Below are 19324 nucleotides of genomic sequence, written 5' to 3' on the forward strand. Positions count from 1 at the left end.
ATCAAATAAAGCTCATTTGAGCTTAAAAACATTGGACGTTTCCTGGCTGAAACCGGTCTGTTGGCATGTATGGTTGTACTACCACTGCCTCTTCCTTCTGCCCACAATGGTCTATTATATTGCCGCAGCCTCTCTTGCCAGTCCTGTATTGTTGGTTTGTTGCCCCTGCCCCCCTTTCCACTGCCCTCCATAGTCTGTTGTGCTGCCACTGCCCTTCCTGCCTGCCTAGTGTGGTCAAATTGTTGCCTGTGCACTCTCCTACCTGCCTTCAATTTTCAGAGTTCATGCTCCTGGCCTCTGCCTCTCAACAGTATCCCAATGAACAACTAGATTGCTAACATTCTATATTTATTACAAAAGTGTGGAACGGCTGACGTCATCTTGATGTAATCAAAACTGTAATGCCTAGAGCATTTCCTTTAGAAATTACATATATGAGATTGTCTTATTTGCATCAAAATTATGGTTAGTGCTCTAAAAAACTAAAATGAGGACATATTTTCTGAGTTTTCAAATAGCGACAAAGAACTTTTAAATTATTTGTAATCTTTATGTTTTTTTATCCAGTTGACCACTTGATTAAATGTTGCATCCAAGGGGAGAGGGTGTGGTGTTACTTCCAGAGCTGCAGACTTTGCAACTGGGGAATCAGGTTGGAGTTTCTGCTTCAGCACAACATTCTGTGATTCTGGTCAAATCACTTAATCTCCCCATGTCTACAACCAAAATGAATTTGATCTTGTGTGATGTAACCAATGCTCATGTAAAGCACTCCATTACCTGACAGGTCTGCACTATATAAAACTGCAAATACACAAAAAATAAGTGTTTTGCACTCTTCTGTCATTGGGCTACATTTGGGCTACATTTGGGTGATATTTTGGCTACATTTGGGCTACATTTGGGCTCTTTTGTCTCTGGTGGCCATTTTAGGAGATTTATTTGTTATGAAGTTTCCTAATTTCCTCATTTACTGCAGTCTCCTCAGTAGGAAATGCTTTCAGTTTTTTACTTTGATTCCATCAAGAAGGTATTCAGATATGTCACACATTTGCCATAAATTCTGAATGTTAGCACTCTAGTTGCTCATTAGATCACTGTAGTAAAGCTACTGCTCACCACGGAAGTCTGCTGCTAGTATTAGAAGTGCATGTTTCAGTCTGCATGTCAGAATTTTTTAATGAAATAGAAGAGGATTTGAGAAGTCACTCAAAATATGCCCTAATTTTTCTTTCTTCAGCACTAATCATAATTTCTATGGCAAAATGAACCCCCTCATTGTGTTCCTTTTTAAATTAAATGTTTTAAGTGTTACCAGTTTATTCCAATCAAGATGGCTTCAGGTATGCCATACTTTTGTCATAAGTCAGACAGTAAGCGCTCTAGTTGATCTTAAGAACACTCTGGGACGTTCCGTCATTGGGCTACATTTGGGCTACATCTGGGTGATATTAGGGCAACATTTGGGCTACATTTGGGCTCTTTTGTCTCTGGTGGCCATCTTGGGAGATTTATTTGTTATGAAGTTTCCTAATTTCCCCATTTACTGCAGTCTCCTCAGTAGGAAATACTTTCAGTTTTTTACTTTGATTCCATCAAGAAGGCATTCAGATGTGTCACACATTTTCCATAAATTCTGAATGTTAGCACTCTAGTTGCTCATTAGATCACTGTAGTAAAGCTACTGCTCACCAGGCAAATCTGCTGCTGGTATTGAAAGTGCATGTTTCAGTCTGCATATCAGAATTTTTTTATGAAATAAAAGAGGATTTCAGAAGTCAAAATGTGTTTTTCTTTCTGCAGCACTAATCATAATTTATATGGCAAAATGAACCCCCTCACTTTGTTCCTTTGTAAATTAAATGTTTTAAGTGTTACCACTTTATTCCAATCAAGATGGCTTCAGGTGTGCCATACGTTTGTCATAAGTAAGACTGTTAGCGCTCTAGTTGTTCTTTAGAACACTCTGGGAAGCTGTAGTAGAACACAAAGGAATCAACTGACAGTCTCTGCCCTTGTTGGATGTACATGTTTTACTGAGAATGTCAGACTTCATTCTCACATGACTGAGAAAGATAATGTGAATTTACAGAAAAAATGCTCTCAGTTTAGCTTATAGATCACCTTCCAAACCTCTGTGGGAAAAGCATGAGAAAATAGTTTTCTTTAAAACATGGTTCATGATATCACAGCAGAAGGCTTTTTCACATGGTAAAATCACCTTAGAACACACCACAATTCCTTAAATGAGTATGGTACCATCCACAAATGATTTATAATGTAACTAAAGTCTTAAAACCTTCTATTAACTGCAATGCTTTTTAATGAGGTGCTATCATGTATATTGGTCCCAAGATGGCTGCCAACACTTCTTGGATGAAGTGCTGACAGCCAATCAGATCTCAGGATGAGATGTGTGGTTAGGCTCCGCCCCCATATATATATGATTTTACTTTTGATTTTCTCAGGAACTACTGAACAGATTGACTCCAGATATGCAAAAGGCACATGCCTGACCTGAGGACTACCTCTTTGCCAAATTTCAAGTAATTCTGTTCAGCCGTTCGGGCTGTACCTTGGACTAAAGGTCCCTATGGAAAATTGCATTGGGAAAACACGTTTTGGGACCCCCCTTTTTTCTCAGCCCCCGCTTGGCGAATCCCCCCGAGACTTCCAGGGTAGGAGCGGAGCAGAGCGCCCCACCTATTTTAAAAATTTTGCGAGGATTCGTCAACCGGTGCCAAAGTTATTCCAAATAGAATGTTGCAGATTTCCTATGGAAACACGGTCCTAACTATAACTATCTACTGGCGACCGCCAGTAGATAATATTAGTTTTTATTTTACTGGTATATGTATATAAATGTATTTATAATTTGTAATATGTTTCTAACATTTTATAATGTATTATAATAAATATTTATTAATATTATTAAGTACATTTATATATTGTATTTTATATTTATGTATGTTTAATTTTTTTAACATTATTTTTATTATTTATCATTTTAAACAATTTCTAATAATTCTAACTTTCTTTTTTTACTTATATGTATTATTTACTTTATTTTACATTGTTTTTAAACATTTTAAAAAAAACAATAATTTTAACAACGATATTTTTAACAACGATATTTTTTTAAATATATTTTTCTACTTACCATTATGTAGATAGGACTTCGATATTCTGGACAATGATATTATTGTCCCGATATTTTTGTACCTCAACATTTTTGTTGTCGATATTCTGTTATTGACCCCAACAAATCATAGGCAAAAAGGAGAATTGGGATTTTATCTCCTTTCAAGGAGGGGGAATCATTCATGCATTGCCGTAACTTCTCAACTACATTGTTTATATATAAGGTAAACAACGTGGGAGCGAGAGGGGCGTGGCTGGCCGCCTAAGATTGTGGATGTGTCTTGGTGAGGCTCCAGAGCCCCGGGGGAGTAAACCCTGTTCAACATGCCCAAAACCGATCGCCATCTGCTATAAGCATTGCTGTGTGACGGCGAGTGGACCTTGGTAGCGTCCGGTACCTGGGAATAACGGCGACCTGAGGCTACAGTAGATGCTGGCTGGCAACGGCCTACCCGCAGGACGCAACAGAGACCGGGAGGTCAATTTCTGTGCAGGCCGAAAGTGACGCAGCGCTTCGACTGTTCTGGGGAGTATCGGAGGTACCGGCAGCCCTGCATGATCTCCGAGACCACGCTGCTACCCACATCTGCGGCACTGGAGGGGCTCCAGGAGTGACCCTGCCATTCACTGGAGGACAATAGAGGCTGAGTGCGTGGGCCCGGGTCGGGGCCGAGAAAGTCATAGGCTGAATTCTTCACCCCCATGCTGGGACACCAAACGCCCGGGTCTACCTGAGGAGCTCTGCCCATGGGGAAGGCAGGACAGCGTGCCCGGGCCCATGCAGCGCACTGAACTCTACCTCCTCCCCCTCCCCCACCACGAGTGGAACCTGCATATTAGCAGATATGAGACCCGGGGAAATTTAGGACACTTGGCCCCACCTGGTCCGATGCGACATCACGGCACTGGGGATCATAGCCAAGCCACCCATCTCCTCTGGGCACTGGGGCTCGCCCTGGGCAATTGACCCTATACAGACAACGTGAACGGACCAAGGGCCGATAGCTTCCCTCTGGATCGAGCGAGCAACATGGGGAGGGTTAAGGGGAAAACAATGGATTGTCACCCTGGTACCAGCAGACACTCGGCTGTGCTGGAGACTTCTAGTAGACCCCCGCCGCCAGGAGCCATGTCATCAGAAACTGTAGAGAGCACCCCAGACAAACTAGACCTAATCCTAAAGGAAATTTGCGAATCTAGGTTGGTGCTGGAACAACAAATTAGAACTCTCACATCTGGATTTACACTGCTTAAGGCAGATCATGGGAAACTGGCGGGGACGGTTCGAGAGCATGACCGAACCCTTAAGGATCTCCAACCTCAAATTACAGCCAACTCTGCACAAATACAACATCTTCAACAACAAGTCACTGGCCTCCTAGACCGGGTGGAAGACACTGAGGGCCGCAATAGACGCAATAACATACGCATAATTGGCCTTCCAGAATGCAGCAAAGGTGCTAAAGTGGCAGATTTTATGGAAGAATGGTTTAAGGAATACGTAGTCCCCAAAGGTCTCTCCCCATACTTTTGTGTAGAACGAGGACACCAGATCCCCACAGGTGCTCCGAAGGCGGGAGCTCCCCCACGACGATTGATTGTCAAGATACTGAACTACACCGAGATGTCCTCTTACAAAAAGCAAGAGTCAAAACAATGATTCAATATTAAAACCACCGTATTTTGCTGTACCCGGACTACACGATCCTAGTACAAAGTCAGCGATCCTCTTACCAAGCCATAAAGAAAAAACTGAGAGTGGCCCAACTTAAATACGCTTTACTGTTCCCAGCTAGCCTTAAGATCTTTCACAATAGGAAAGCCTATTTCTTTGACAGCCCAAGTAATGCCGAGGAATGGCTGGAAGTAATGAACATTGATTTGAGTCAGGGCGGTCAATCTGAACTGTTAACTCAGGTAACCGGCAAATCACAGAGACTGGGGCACCAACGAGCACAGAAAAACGCTCAGAGTACAGGCGGCATCGGCCCGACTCCAGATCAGCAACAAAAGGTCAAATGGCTGTAAAAGGGCATTAATATGCATGTGGCACTTCCACTCTCGTCTCTTAGGACTAAATGGGAGGTGGACACAGGGGCAGACCTTACTGACAAAGCTTGGGCGACCATACTTGAACATTCCAAAAGGGTGTCCCGCAATGTTAGGCTGAAAATGTATACAAACCATGGTGGTACATGGAGCCTATTTAACCCCACGGAGACTACATTGCATGTTGCCTTGCGGAATCCACACATGTTACAGTTCAGGATAATGTCTTAGACTACCTCCTGGGTCTCCGTAAATGCACTAAAGCCTTAAAAGTACAACAGTGATTTTTGGATCTCGCTCTCATACTCGCAGTGCCAAAGTTATTCCAAATAGAATGTTGCAGATTTCCTATGGAAACACGGTCCTAACTATAACTATCTACTGGCGACCGCCAGTAGATAATATTAGTTTTTATTTTACTGGTATATGTATATATATGTATTTATAATTTGTAATATGTTTCTAACATTTTATAATGTATTATAATAAATATTTATTAATAATATTAAGTACATTTATATATTGTATTTTATATTTATGTATGTTTAATTTTTTTAACATTATTTTTATTATTTATCATTTTAAACAATTTCTAATAATTCTAACTTTCTTTTTTTACTTATATGTATTATTTACTTTATTTTACATTGTTTTTAAACATTTTAAAAAAAACAATAATTTTAACAACGATATTTTTAACAACGATATTTTTTTAAATATATTTTTCTACTTACCATTATGTAGATAGGACTTCGATATTCTGGACAATGATATTATTGTCCCGATATTTTTGTACCTCAACATTTTTGTTGTCGATATTCTGTTATTGACCCCAACAAATCATAGGCAAAAAGGAGAATTGGGATTTTATCTCCTTTCAAGGAGGGGGAATCATTCATGCATTGCCGTAACTTCTCAACTACATTGTTTATATATAAGGTAAACAACGTGGGAGCGAGAGGGGCGTGGCTGGCCGCCTAAGATTGCGGACGTGTCTTGGTGAGGCTCCAGAGCCCCGGGGGAGTAAACCCTGTTCAACATGCCCAAAACCGATCGCCATCTGCTATAAGCATTGCTGTGTGACGGCGAGTGGACCTTGGTAGCGTCCGGTACCTGGGAATAACGGCGACCTGAGGCTACAGTAGATGCTGGCTGGCAACGGCCTACCCGCAGGACGCAACAGAGACCGGGAGGTCAATTTCTGTGCAGGCCGAAAGTGACGCAGCGCTTCGACTGTTCTGGGGAGTATCGGAGGTACCGGCAGCCCTGCATGATCTCCGAGACCACACTGCTACCCACATCTGCGGCACTGGAGGGGCTCCAGGAGTGACCCTGCCATTCACTGGAGGACAATAGAGGCTGAGTGCGCGGGCCCGGGTCGGGGCCGAGAACGTCATAGGCTGAATTCTTCACCCCCATGCTGGGACACCAAACGCCCGGGTCTACCTGAGGAGCTCTGCCCATGGGGAAGGCAGGACAGCGTGCCCGGGCCCATGCAGCGCACTGAACTCTACCTCCTCCCCCTCCCCCACCACGAGTGGAACCTGCATATTAGCAGATATGAGACCCGGGGAAATTTAGGACACTTGGCCCCACCTGGTCCGATGCGACATCACGGCACTGGGGATCATAGCCAAGCCACCCATCTCCTCTGGGCACTGGGGCTCGCCCTGGGCAATTGACCCTATACAGACAACGTGAACGGACCAAGGGCCGATAGCTTCCCTCTGGATCGAGCGAGCAACATGGGGAGGGTTAAGGGGAAAACAATGGATTGTCACCCTGGTACCAGCAGACACTCGGCTGTGCTGGAGACTTCTAGTAGACCCCCGCCGCCAGGAGCCATGTCATCAGAAACTGTAGAGAGCACCCCAGACAAACTAGACCTAATCCTAAAGGAAATTTGTGAATCTAGGTTGGTGCTGGAACAACAAATTAGAACTCTCACATCTGGATTTACACTGCTTAAGGCAGATCATGGGAAACTGGCGGGGACGGTTCGAGAGCATGACCGAACCCTTAAGGATCTCCAACCTCAAATCACAGCCAACTCTGCACAAATACAACATCTTCAACAACAAGTCACTGGCCTTCTAGACCGGGTGGAAGACACTGAGGGCCGCAATAGACGCAATAACATACGCATAATTGGCCTTCCAGAATGCAGCAAAGGTGCTAAAGTGGCAGATTTTATGGAAGAATGGTTTAAGGAATACGTAGTCCCCAAAGGTCTCTCCCCATACTTTTGTGTAGAACGAGGACACCAGATCCCCACAGGTGCTCCGAAGGCGGGAGCTCCCCCACGACGATTGATTGTCAAGATACTGAACTACACCGAGATGTCCTCTTACAAAAAGCAAGAGTCAAAACAATGATTCAATATTAAAACCACCGTATATTGCTGTACCCGGACTACACGATCCTAGTACAAAGTCAGCGATCCTCTTACCAAGCCATAAAGAAAAAACTGAGAGTGGCCCAACTTAAATACGCTTTACTGTTCCCAGCTAGCCTTAAGATCTTTCACAATAGGAAAGCCTATTTCTTTGACAGCCCAAGTAATGCCGAGGAATGGCTGGAAGTAATGAACATTGATTTGAGTCAGGGCGGTCAATCTGAACTGTTAACTCAGGTAACCGGCAAATCACAGAGACTGGGGCACCAACGAGCACAGAAAAACGCTCAGAGTACAGGCGGCATCGGCCCGACTCCAGATCAGCAACAAAAGGTCAAATGGCTGTAAAAGGGCATTAGTATGCATGTGGCACTTCCACTCTCGTCTCTTAGGACTAAATGGGAGGTGGACACAGGGGCAGACCTTACTGACAAAGCTTGGGCGACCATACTTGAACATTCCAAAAGGGTGTCCCGCAATGTTAGGCTGAAAATGTATACAAACCATGGTGGTACATGGAGCCTATTTAACCCCACGGAGACTACATTGCATGTTCCCTTGCGGAATCCACACATGTTACAGTTCAGGATAATGTCTTAGACTACCTCCTGGGTCTCCGTAAATGCACTAAAGCCTAAAAGTACAACAGTGATTTTTGGATCTCGCTCTCATACTCGCAGTGCGATCCCTCACTAAAAAATGGAAATCCCCCGGATGCCCCACGCTAGCCGATTGGCAGGAAGATGTGATACACTGGGGGTGTGCAGAGAGCGCGGCGCTCAGACGTGAAGAGGTGAGAGGGCTGCGCAAACAACCTATCTCGATGGAGTGGGACATTATGATGGAGGACCTTAAGTGTATAGATTTAGTACCCACAAAGAGCAATATAGCACAATAGACTAACACCACACCCGCATGATAAGAGCTCACACTGACAAGCACGTCAGCCGTCAGTCCTTAGGTCACAGACAGCATAGGACTAATAGGAACACATGAATAACCTTGATAGATAATAATGTAAACAGGTAAACGCAGGCTAGGAGGGGGGAAGGTGGGAGGGGGGTAAAGTTTGGACTGTTTTGTTTTATTTTTCTCTCTTTTTCAAAATTGTTTGAACACCAACAGGCTTCATATTCCTGATGTTTGACATGTCCAAAATTCTGTGAATAGGAGATTACGCAACTTAAATGTATGCACTCCACTGTTCATGCAGATCGTAATGCAAATAATGTATATGCATGAAAAAACGACAAATGAAAAATGACCGTATGTATGTTCATTGACAATGTACGTTGCTAAACGGTTCTCAATAAAGTGTGTTAAAAAAGAAAAAAACAGCGTGGGAGCGAGCACCCACCCAATGCCATACTCTATGTCTTATAGGGGTACAATAGGTTATTTTACCCTTTACTCCCCATCTAACCTGAACATAGTTTCCTTTGTGTGGATGAGATCCCTGGGTGCTCCCACATTAGCCACAACATTCCACAGCGTATTGCGAGGTATCATTTCAAACGCTGCTCGAAGGTCAACAAAAGGTACACAGAGCCTCTGCAGCAATGCATATTTCCAATGAAGGAGGGCAAGCTTAAACACCTGATCTAAAATGCTTGCTTTAACACCAAATCCTGCCTGATGTGGTGACAGAATCTGCACGTTTTCAATCCATTCTTGTAACTTCATTAAAACCTGCCCAGCAAAAGACATTTTGTAAATTGTCTATCAAACTAATAGGCCTATAGTTAACTGGGCAGCCTGTGACTCCCTTTCCAAACACAGGAATTATTTCTGTCCCTCTCCAACAATCCCGGATCTCCCCCAACTGAGATTGCTTTTGACAACAGATTAACATATCAAGTCCTAAGCTTAGGCTCAGACGTATAAAGGTCTCCCGGTGTGCAATCTGGCCCAGGTACCATTTGTTATTTTCAGCTGCTAAAAGCTAAAAGGGTCTCCGCCAAAGTAAAAGAAATCTTAGTGGAAGGTCTGCAATCTAGTTCAATCCGGTCATAGCTGGGATCCTCCTTATTATAAGTTAAAGTAGGCTCCTCATGCCTAACTTTTGAGTAAAGTGCCGGGCATTTTCCTTCCCATTTATCAGGCGAAATATGATATTGCCTTGAACTTTGGTGCCCTATATTTCAGTGTGTAATAATTGACCAAAAAGTACAGTTGTCTTTGAGAGCCTGAAGCATGTCTAAAAACGTATTATCCTCCCATTCTCTCTTGGCTTTGTCTAGCATTACCTTATACCTCTGACGGGAAGTCACAAATTCATCACAATGACGTCCCCTGGCTGCTGTGTTCATAAACCTCTGGGCCTGCTCACATTCCTCTGAGAACCACTTAGGATCTTTCCTAGGGCACTTGAACTTGTTCTTATGTTCCCTATAAAAGATGGATTTTAGTCTACTGAAAAAACGTTTATGTATATTTAAGATAATGGAGGATCCACACTCTAAATGTCAACACCAGACATGAAATGTAAGAACAGATCATACGTTTGAGCTTGTATTTTTGATCTGACATTAAACTTGGTCAGGATATCCTTCAGCAATTATTATCTATAATGGGTTCAGGAGCCATCGCAAGGTTAAATGGAGGTGATCTATTGAGCTCTGTCCCTGATAAAATGGTAGTGAGGGAATAGTGATTACTACTGTCACATTGTCAACCTTCATGTCCCTTAATGATGACCATAACTTTTCGACTAGTAGGACGTAATCGATGGTACTGCTCTGTCCACCTCTCCTGAATGTAACTGCCCTATTTATATCAAGAGGAGTTTGCCCCTGACATGCCCTCAGACTCCGGCCAACAACTACTGAGGCCACTTGTAGGGCAGTGATTATAAAAGTACGATGTGGGCTCCCTATCAGATTGGGGATCCGGCAGTATTCAGCCTCTTCTTCAGTTTCCAAACTAATTGTTGAGGAGGGCTCAAAAGAAGTGTTAAAGTCACCTACAACAAATATTTTAGCTACCTGTTGACATAATTCAATCAACACATCCAGTATGGTTAAAATTGGTGAATCACAGTTGGTGGGCATTTGTCATGAAAAACCGTTCAACAAGATCAAATACATGCCCCTTAAAAAATCTGTTTCATGCCCATTATATCTAGAGAATCTATACTTTAAGAGCTCTTGAATACAGGCAACATCATTTTTCACTAGGATCCACATACCACCCATCCCCCCGCCCTGAATTTGCTGGAGGGATTGCTTCCACACTGCATGCTCTTCCAAACTGTTCGCAAACTTCCTGAACTTACACAAAGTACATCATTGTTTTTTTTCCCAGGCCTTATAATAATATCAAGAAACCATATATAAGAGCGGTACTTGGTCATTTTGGTGGAGAGTGAAACTTCTGCATTCCACTGGAGCACCAAATTTGTAAACAGCCTGTGTTGCTTGGAACAAATCTTTTCAGGGGGGCTGGATTCTCAAAGGCAAACTTAGACGTTTCTCCACGTTTACTATTCGGTTTTTGGTTGACACACGTATGCACCCTGTCCAAGCAGGATCACCACCCACCCTAAATTATCCTGTGCTCACCCATTGGTAGCTTGGCATTGAGCAGTCAGTCTTAACTTAAGAGGCAATATCTAAAGTATATGTACAACAAAGCAAACAGTAAAACAGTGCAATCACCACTCAACAATACTTCACACTGAGTTACAACAATAGCTCTTAATTTAATTCATAAAACAAGAGCAAAAGGAAAAACATCCAATAGGTAGAAGTCAAGATATGAATATTTGAAGAATAAAAGTATAATTAGCACCTAGAAGCAATAAGCCCTTATCGGATTAATTGGTTTGACTGGACTGGGACAAAGTCAAGAGTTCAGGCCAACAGTGATGGAGCTTGAGCTGGATAAAGGACCCACGCAGAGCCATCTGAGCAAATGTACCTTGAGCCTCGTGGTAAACAGCTCTACCTTCTTCTCAGTTAGAAAGTACAGCTTCTTGACTGTAATAAGGATTTGCCACTGTTAACCTATGAGAGGGGTAGGCCTCTCAGTAATGAAAAACGAGTTTGGGAATTATCAATACCAGGAAATGCAAACGTAAAAGCACATGTTCTACTCAAGTTACATAGCATCCTTCCATATGGGCTACCTAAGGCTTACCTTAGTGCTGAATTATAGGTAATGAAAGGGGAGGTTTAGGCCTGGCAAGAGGTTTAATTTGCAAGGTAGACATGGCAGTTTAGAACTGCACACACAGGCTCTGCAGTGGCAGGTCTAAGACATGTTTAAGAGGCTTCTTAAGTGGGTGGCACAAACAGTGCTGCAGACCCACTTGTAGCATTTAAACTACAGGCCCTGGGCTCAGGTAGGGCACTTTACTAGGGACTTATAAGTAAATTAAATATGCCAAATGGGTATGAACCAATTTTATCGCATTTATGGGAGAGAGAACATGCACTTTAGCACTGGATAGCAGTGGAAAGTGCTCAGATTCCTAAATCCAACAAAAACTAGGTCAGAAAAAGAGTAGGAGGGAAGGAGGAAGGCAAAAGGTTTTGGGTGACTCTTCAGAGGGCAATTTTCCAACATTTACACTTTTTCAATATTCACTCCAGCTTATATTCCCAAGTCGTGACCTCTCTGGGCTCAGAAACAGGTTTGACCCACCTGGAGCTTCAACACTAACATGTCTGATTGAAAGAACCATCAATGAGAGTTTTCTAGACTCATGGAACCTATGGTCAGATACAGCCCGGCGCTTTGCCCTACTGAAGGATTCCAGGATTAAGTCTGAAGGTAAAAATCTTGACCAGACAAAGGCAATCAGACCAGAAGACTTGCCTGGGTGCGACATTTGAACTTTTCTGACTCTGAGTTGTCCCCCGAATCCAACAACTTCAGTGGGGCAATGTCCAAAGCCTATCCAACTTCATGAGGACTTCTTCAGATAAAGACTGCTGACTTGTCTCTCTTAAGGATTTTGACTTCCATTTCCGTGATTAAGTCCCAAGGTAAAACCTCCGACTGGGACGAGCGTGGTTGGTACATCCAATCTGCTCTCCAGGTAGGCCCGAAATCACACCTAGGTCCTGGTCTACTGCAACCATTCACTACCATTGGAGCTTTCTGCTTTTTAACACTATTGTCTCTCGAATTTGTGTTGTTTTTGTGTGGTTCTAATTATTACATTTGACCTTACTTTTATACTTTTAAATCGTTTTGCTTGGTGTTTTGACTTCACTACTCTTTGGTGCTGCAGAAATACTTTGCTCCATGAACTATGCTAAGCCTCCCTACACGGTGCCATAGCAGCCAGGGGGCTGAGCTGAGGTGGGCAGTCACCAACCCGGCGTTCTTGTGTGTGCTTCCTTGAGAGGAAAGGTGTTCCAATAATTCAAAAACAAATACAATTTATTGTTGATTGTCTATGTCAGGATTATTGATGATGATGGATTACCTGATACACAGAATCTCCTGCTAAAATGTGGAGATGTGTGGGTTAGGTAAGATCCATGTGGCCGCATTTAAACGTGGAACTACACAAAACTAACACAAGGAAGCCGAGCGAGATACCGGCAGGTGTCTGGTTTGGGTTGAAAATGCTGTGGTTGTGTGGATTCTGTGATATATTTTCTAACCACCCAAAATGCTTAGGCTATGCCTCAAGAATGAGGACTGCATCCCAGTGTTAACAAACCTCTCTGCTATGATCTTTCCGAAAAGACCTCTAGTCTTGAAAAAACATCATCAAAATGTAATTTCACTATAACAGTGTGATCTGAAAATTCTGTACTAATGTCTACCTTCCTCCCAACCTGTACCAGGGTTCACAGTGTCTGGATGCAAATCAGTCCTCTTCAGCACCATCTCTGTGGCCAGCCTTCCTCCTCAAGCCTACTCTCACGTGCTCCTTACCACACGGTAATGCTCTCCAGTTTAATGTACAACACTCCGTTACTTTGTTGTTAGGTTTGCTTTACAAGATGCAGATACATTGTTCACAGTTCGTAAAGTGAGATCTCATAATCCTGATTGTTTCTTTCTTACCTGTGCAGCGCACTCCTGAGGACTTCGTGGTGTCGCAGTCATCAGGTACCCTGGTAGTGTAGGGACAATCTGAGAGCCTGCGTTCACTTCCACTGCACCGTACATCTGTTATTAGTACTGGTTCATATATATTTCGAATAAATGAAGATCCGGTTGTTGCTGAAACTGGAACTCCACACCCCAGCTCTCTACAGACCACTGCAGCATCCTTCATGTCCCACTGGTGGTTACACACTCTTCCCCATTCAAAGATTTTTATCCGCAAAAACCCAACACAAGGTTCCTTGGAATGCGTCAGTACAAACTCAATGGGGGGAGCTGCAGAAACAGAAGAAATGCACATTGTTACAGTCTATAAACCCTTTCACTGCCTGGATATTAATAAACCCCCTGTGCCAGAGTGTTTGCTAAAACACCAGCATTAGAATTCTCCAAGCATGGATGCAAACATTACACTCATAAAACGGTAATTGTTTTCATTACATTCAGGTCCACCTGTTGGTGTGTAAACCCCTCATCAATATCTCTTTATACCCTTCAGTTTTCCTGACCCAAATCAGAATTTGTATCTCACATTAGAGAGTCTTAAAGAAGAACAATGCTACACGACAGAAAAAGTTCTACCTATAGAACCATTCTATCCTATATAGCTTCTAAGTATCAATCTCACACACTGTATACAGGGTAGCTAATAGAAAAATATTTTAGCAAAAGAAGAGTGGTAGAAAGTAAAAGGGCACAACTAATTTGTGGACGAAAACCCTCACTCACCCGAGGGTGACATGCTTCATCACTGGGTTCCTCCAACACACAGGGACCGCAAGGTACCCCGTGTGGGCTACAAATTAACCCAAGGGGGAAGGAGCAGGAGTGCAGAGCACGTAGTTGTTCTACCAACTCATATAGGTGAAACTGTGAAACTAGTGTGTTTAAAAACTATCTACTTAGGGGTAATAACTTTATTAATCCTTCCTAAGTAGTAGTGATGAAAATGCTAGTGAATGAAGGTTAATGTATATACCCTAATATATGATCAACATGTTTCTGCCATGGTGACTTAAATGTTCGCTGCATTCATCAGGATCAAAAACAACAGTCACTCTGCATTGTCAAGTGGAAAGTAAATACAAGTGATACTCAAGCCTCTATTCCATGACAATCATGCCATTTTGTAGATCACTATGATCGGTCTGGGGGCTCTAAGTGTAGTTTAGTATGTACCAGCTCAACCTTCTACCGGGTATCGTCGGGTATCGTGAGCTCCTCATTGGGGCACAGATGTGGGTGTGTGTGACCAGGACAGGAATCCCACTGGTTGAATTCACTCGTAGAGTATGAAAACCATAAATTAAACATACATATTATTTCCAATCCTAAAGCACCCGTCTCATGAGTCACATTGGGATTAAAACCCTTGCTATACTACATACAACAGTCTCCTTGTATCAGCTCATAGGATTTTCATGGCGAAACTCTGTTGAGACCCCCCTGACAGGTGGCATAGTGGGACAGTCCATTTCCAGTGCACAGCAGAGCTTGCACTGCAGAAAAACAGCACATGTCCCAACGTCTCACATTTGAGTTTGGATGCCGGACAGAAGGCTACTGGGGGGTTCAGGGCAAAAACTTTTAACCATTTAATTCTAAAAAAAAGCTCAAGTTTTGAAATGTGTTTGGAGTTGTGGAATGTAGGCTCCATCATTGTTAGTTGCAAGAGTACAGTATATACAAGTATATTTATATATTATCTACTGGCGGTCGCCAGTAGATAGTTATAGTTAGGACCGTGTTTCCATAGGAAATCCGCAACATTCTATTTGGAATAACTTTGGCGCCGGTTGACGAATCCTCGCGAATTTTTTAAAATAGGTGGGGCGCTACGCTCCGCTCCTACCCTGAAAGTCTCGGGGGGATTCGTCAAGCGGGGGCTGAGAAAAAGGGGGGGTCCCAAAACGCATTTTCCCCATGCATTTTCCCATAGGACCTTTAGTCCGAGCTACAGCCCGAACGGCTGAACAGAATTACTTGAAATTGGGCAGAGAGGTAGTCCTCAGGTCAGGGATGTGCCTTTTGCAGGTCTGGTGTAAATCTGTTCAGTAGGTCCTGAGAAAATAGCATTTAAATCAATATATATATCTGTAAGCGCGCGCCGTGCGCTTACGGTAAGCTTACCGTACGCGTACGGTGCCGTGCGCGAGCTCAATTCTGATTGGTGGTTACATGACTGTAAACATTCGAATCGGTCGAAATCAGAAAGTGTCGGCCGCCATTTTCTGTCTCTCGCTCTGAAAAACAAAGGTGGATAACGTGAAAAGGGGGCAACGAAGAGAGTTGCAGACCCCCTAGCGTTGGTCAGGGGGTCCACGAAGGACCAAAAAGTACGAAAAATAAATGTAATAATTTTTAAAAAAAATCGCGGAGTGCGCGTACGGTAAGCTTACCGTACGCGTACGGTAAAAAAAATAAAAATAAAAAAAAAACGAAATAACAATCACATTTATTAAATAAATTGAAGGACCCGCAAGGAAAATTGTAAATGTGTAAAAAAAGGCGAGGCGCGCACAGCATGAACTGCGCAACGTGTGCGCTCGGTGCGCGAAGCGCGCCGAGTGCCCACAGCGCGCGCACGGTGCGCGAAGCGCACCAAGCGCACGATGTGCGCACGGTGAAGAACCAGAAAAAAAAATACAAAATAAATACATAACTTAGCATTTAAAAAAACGTACAAATTCACTTAAAAAACCATAGGTTTCACACAAGTTATAGTTAGCTGTACATTTCACTCGTAAAAAACCAATGAAATTCCACGTTATAGTTAGATCAGGTAACTATAACTTGCGCGACCGCAATCCACAATGTGTCATTTCAGATGTCATCATTGATGTCATGAGTGATGTCACTGACCATGTCATGAGTGATGTAATATGTGACGTCATCAGCAGTTTATTGTGGGCGCGCAAGTTATAGTTACCTGATCTAACTATAACGTGGAATTTCATTGGTTTTTTACGAGTGAAATGTACAGCTAACTATAACTTGTGTGAAACCTATGTTTTTTTAAGTGAATTTGCAAGGTTTTTTAAATGCTAATTCCTAACTATAACGTGTGTGAAACCTATGGTTTTTTCAGTGAATATATATATATATATATATTCACTGAAAAAAACATAGGTTTCAGGGGCGTTATAGTTAGCTGGACATTTCCCTCGTACAAAACCCTAGAAATTCCCCTGTTATAGTTAGTTCAGCTAACTATAACTCGCGCCCCCGCAATGCACTGCTGATGATGTCTCATATTACATCACACATGACATGGTCAGTGACATCACTGATGACATCACTGATGACATCTGAAATAACATCACTGATGACATCACTGATGACGTCATCCAGTGAGTGTGTGTTTCTGTACATTTTAAATGTTTAATATATATATAAGGAAAAACCTATGGAAGAATGAGTGGGTGTATAAGTGTGTGAATGGATGATTTAGTAGGTGCATGACTGACTCTATAAGTGAGTCATTAAATGTATCTTACTGCAGACTAGTGACTAAACTGTGTGAATGTCTGTATCTGTCTATCTGTTGGTGTATAAGCGGCTGCATGGTTTTGTGAATAGCTATATGAGTGTCTCTATGGGTTATTGATTGGTTGTCTGAGTATCTGTTTGGGTGCCTGAGTGTTTGTGTGGGTGGGGTGTGTGTGACTCTGTGCATACATGTGTGAGTGGGTGATTCTATGGGTGCATGGTTTTAAGAGTGCATCTGTGATGGACTGTATGGTTGGGTGAGTGTATGTATGGGTGTGTTAGTGATTGAATGAATATCTCAGTGGTACATGTGTGAGTAACTACATATGTGAAAGGCAGTATATATGTGTGTAAGAGTATATACGTGGGTATATGTGAGAGTGTTAGATTGTGAGAGTGGCTGTATGGATGAGTGTGTGCTTGTATCAGTGATTGTATAAGAGCATAAGAATGTGGTACTATTTTAATGAGTAAGTGAACTTGTGTGTGTATAACTGCATAGGTGAGTAAATGGGAGTGTGAATAATTATTTGCATGGCTGACTAGGTGTGAGAGTACCTCTATGGATGATTGGTGGTGTGTGAGTGTCTATTTAGGTGTATAAATGCATATGATAGTCCTGTACTGAGTGACTGTAAGTATGAGTGACTGTTCAGGTGAGTGAGTGGATGTGTGTGTAGATCTAAGAGTCAATGAGTGGGTATGTAGTTATTGGTATTGGAGTATCTATGGTTTTGAGAATGGACGTCTAAAATTTTGATTGAGTATATCAAAGGGTGTGAGAAGATGCACTAATTTATCACATGGTTGATGTCATCAGTGATGTCATTTCAGATGTCATCAGTGATGTCATCAGTGATGTCACCGACCATGTCATGAGGGATGTAATATGTGACGTCATCAGCAGTGCATTGCGGGGGCGTGAGTTATTGTTAGCTGAACTAACTATAACGGGGGAATTTCTAGGGTTTTGTACGAAGGAAATGTCCAGCTAACTATAACGCCCCTGAAACCTATGGTTTTTTCAGTAAATTTCTAAGGTTTTTTGAATGCCAATTCCTAACTATAACGCCCCTGAAACCTATGGTTTTTTCAGTGAATTTCAAAGGTTTTTTAAATGCTAATTCCTAACTATATCAGGCCTGAAACCTATGGTTTTTTCAGTGAATTTCAAAGGTTTTGTAAATGACAATTTTGAATGTATTAATTGTTATACTGATTTTCTTGATACTGATTTACTAAATTTTTTAAACTATTTATTTTTAGATATATTTTTTTTAATTACATTATAATTACATTATACATTACAATACAAAATATACTTTATCAGAATGAATTCCTTTAGTTTAAATACTTGGCAAACAGGCAACAGACTTTTAAGTACAGTAGTTACAGTTGTTGCAATGGGCAACACAATTTCAAACACAAAGCAACATTGAGCTCAAAGTTAATTTCTAGTGAAATGCAATTAGTTACTTTATGGATTACTTTTCTAACCACAGGACTGGATCCTAGATTCAGTCCTTGGACATCTCCTGTAAACAGTTGAGCAAAAGCGCTTTGGTTACAGTAGTGATTTTTAAGGAATATTATTGTATTTTACAAATTGACACTTAGAAACTTTTTCCCATAGAATCACCAATGTAATCCTAAGGTGGGCACCCCGGGACACTGCAGGAGCCGGCCCTGGGGGGTGGCGGTCCCCAGGGCCATCATTGGCTCCAGGGGGGGCGTGCGCCCCCCTCCCTGTAAGTGAAAGCCCCGGGGGTTGGTGGTCCCCGGGGTTTGGGGGTCCGAAATGGACCCCCTACTTGAAATAATTAGTGCCCCGGGGAGGTGGCGGTCCCCGGGGCGTGTGGGGGGGCTCGAGCCCCCCCACACAGGTATTTATTTATTTATTAAGCCCCGGGGGGTGGCGGTCCCCGGGGCTGTGGGGGGGCCAATGAGCCCCCTCATACATTAAATAAAAAAAACAGGGGGTGGCGGTCCCCGGGGCTGGGGAGCCCCTCTGGGCTCCCCATTTTAATAAAGAAATTGCCCCCGGGACTTGGCCCCCCCCGGGGTCTAATTCAAAACAAAGCGCGGGAGCCCGCACTTCGGTTTTTTTTTCATTAGTGGGATGCGCGGACCCTAAGCGCATCCCGTGATTTTTTGGGCCTTGGGGGTCCTTGTGGGACCCCCTGA

At 42.8% G+C, this 19324-nt stretch overlaps 1 protein-coding gene across 2 annotated transcripts in view; it reads right to left on the bottom strand.

Moving 5' to 3' along the window:
* LOC146859519 (CD5 antigen-like) overlaps nt 1–19324 on the bottom strand; it is a 1224668-nt gene that overhangs the window by 753995 nt on the left and 451349 nt on the right. For both annotated transcript variants that reach the window (XM_085650229.1, XM_085650228.1), the window contains one exon: nt 13610–13927. In XM_085650229.1, coding sequence (XP_085506355.1) covers nt 13610–13927 — 318 coding nt within the window. The remainder of the gene's footprint in view (nt 1–13609; nt 13928–19324) is intronic.

Source organism: Triturus cristatus, chromosome 3_2 (genome assembly GCF_964204655.1).
Source record: "Triturus cristatus chromosome 3_2, aTriCri1.1, whole genome shotgun sequence".
NCBI lineage: Eukaryota > Metazoa > Chordata > Amphibia > Caudata > Salamandridae > Triturus > Triturus cristatus.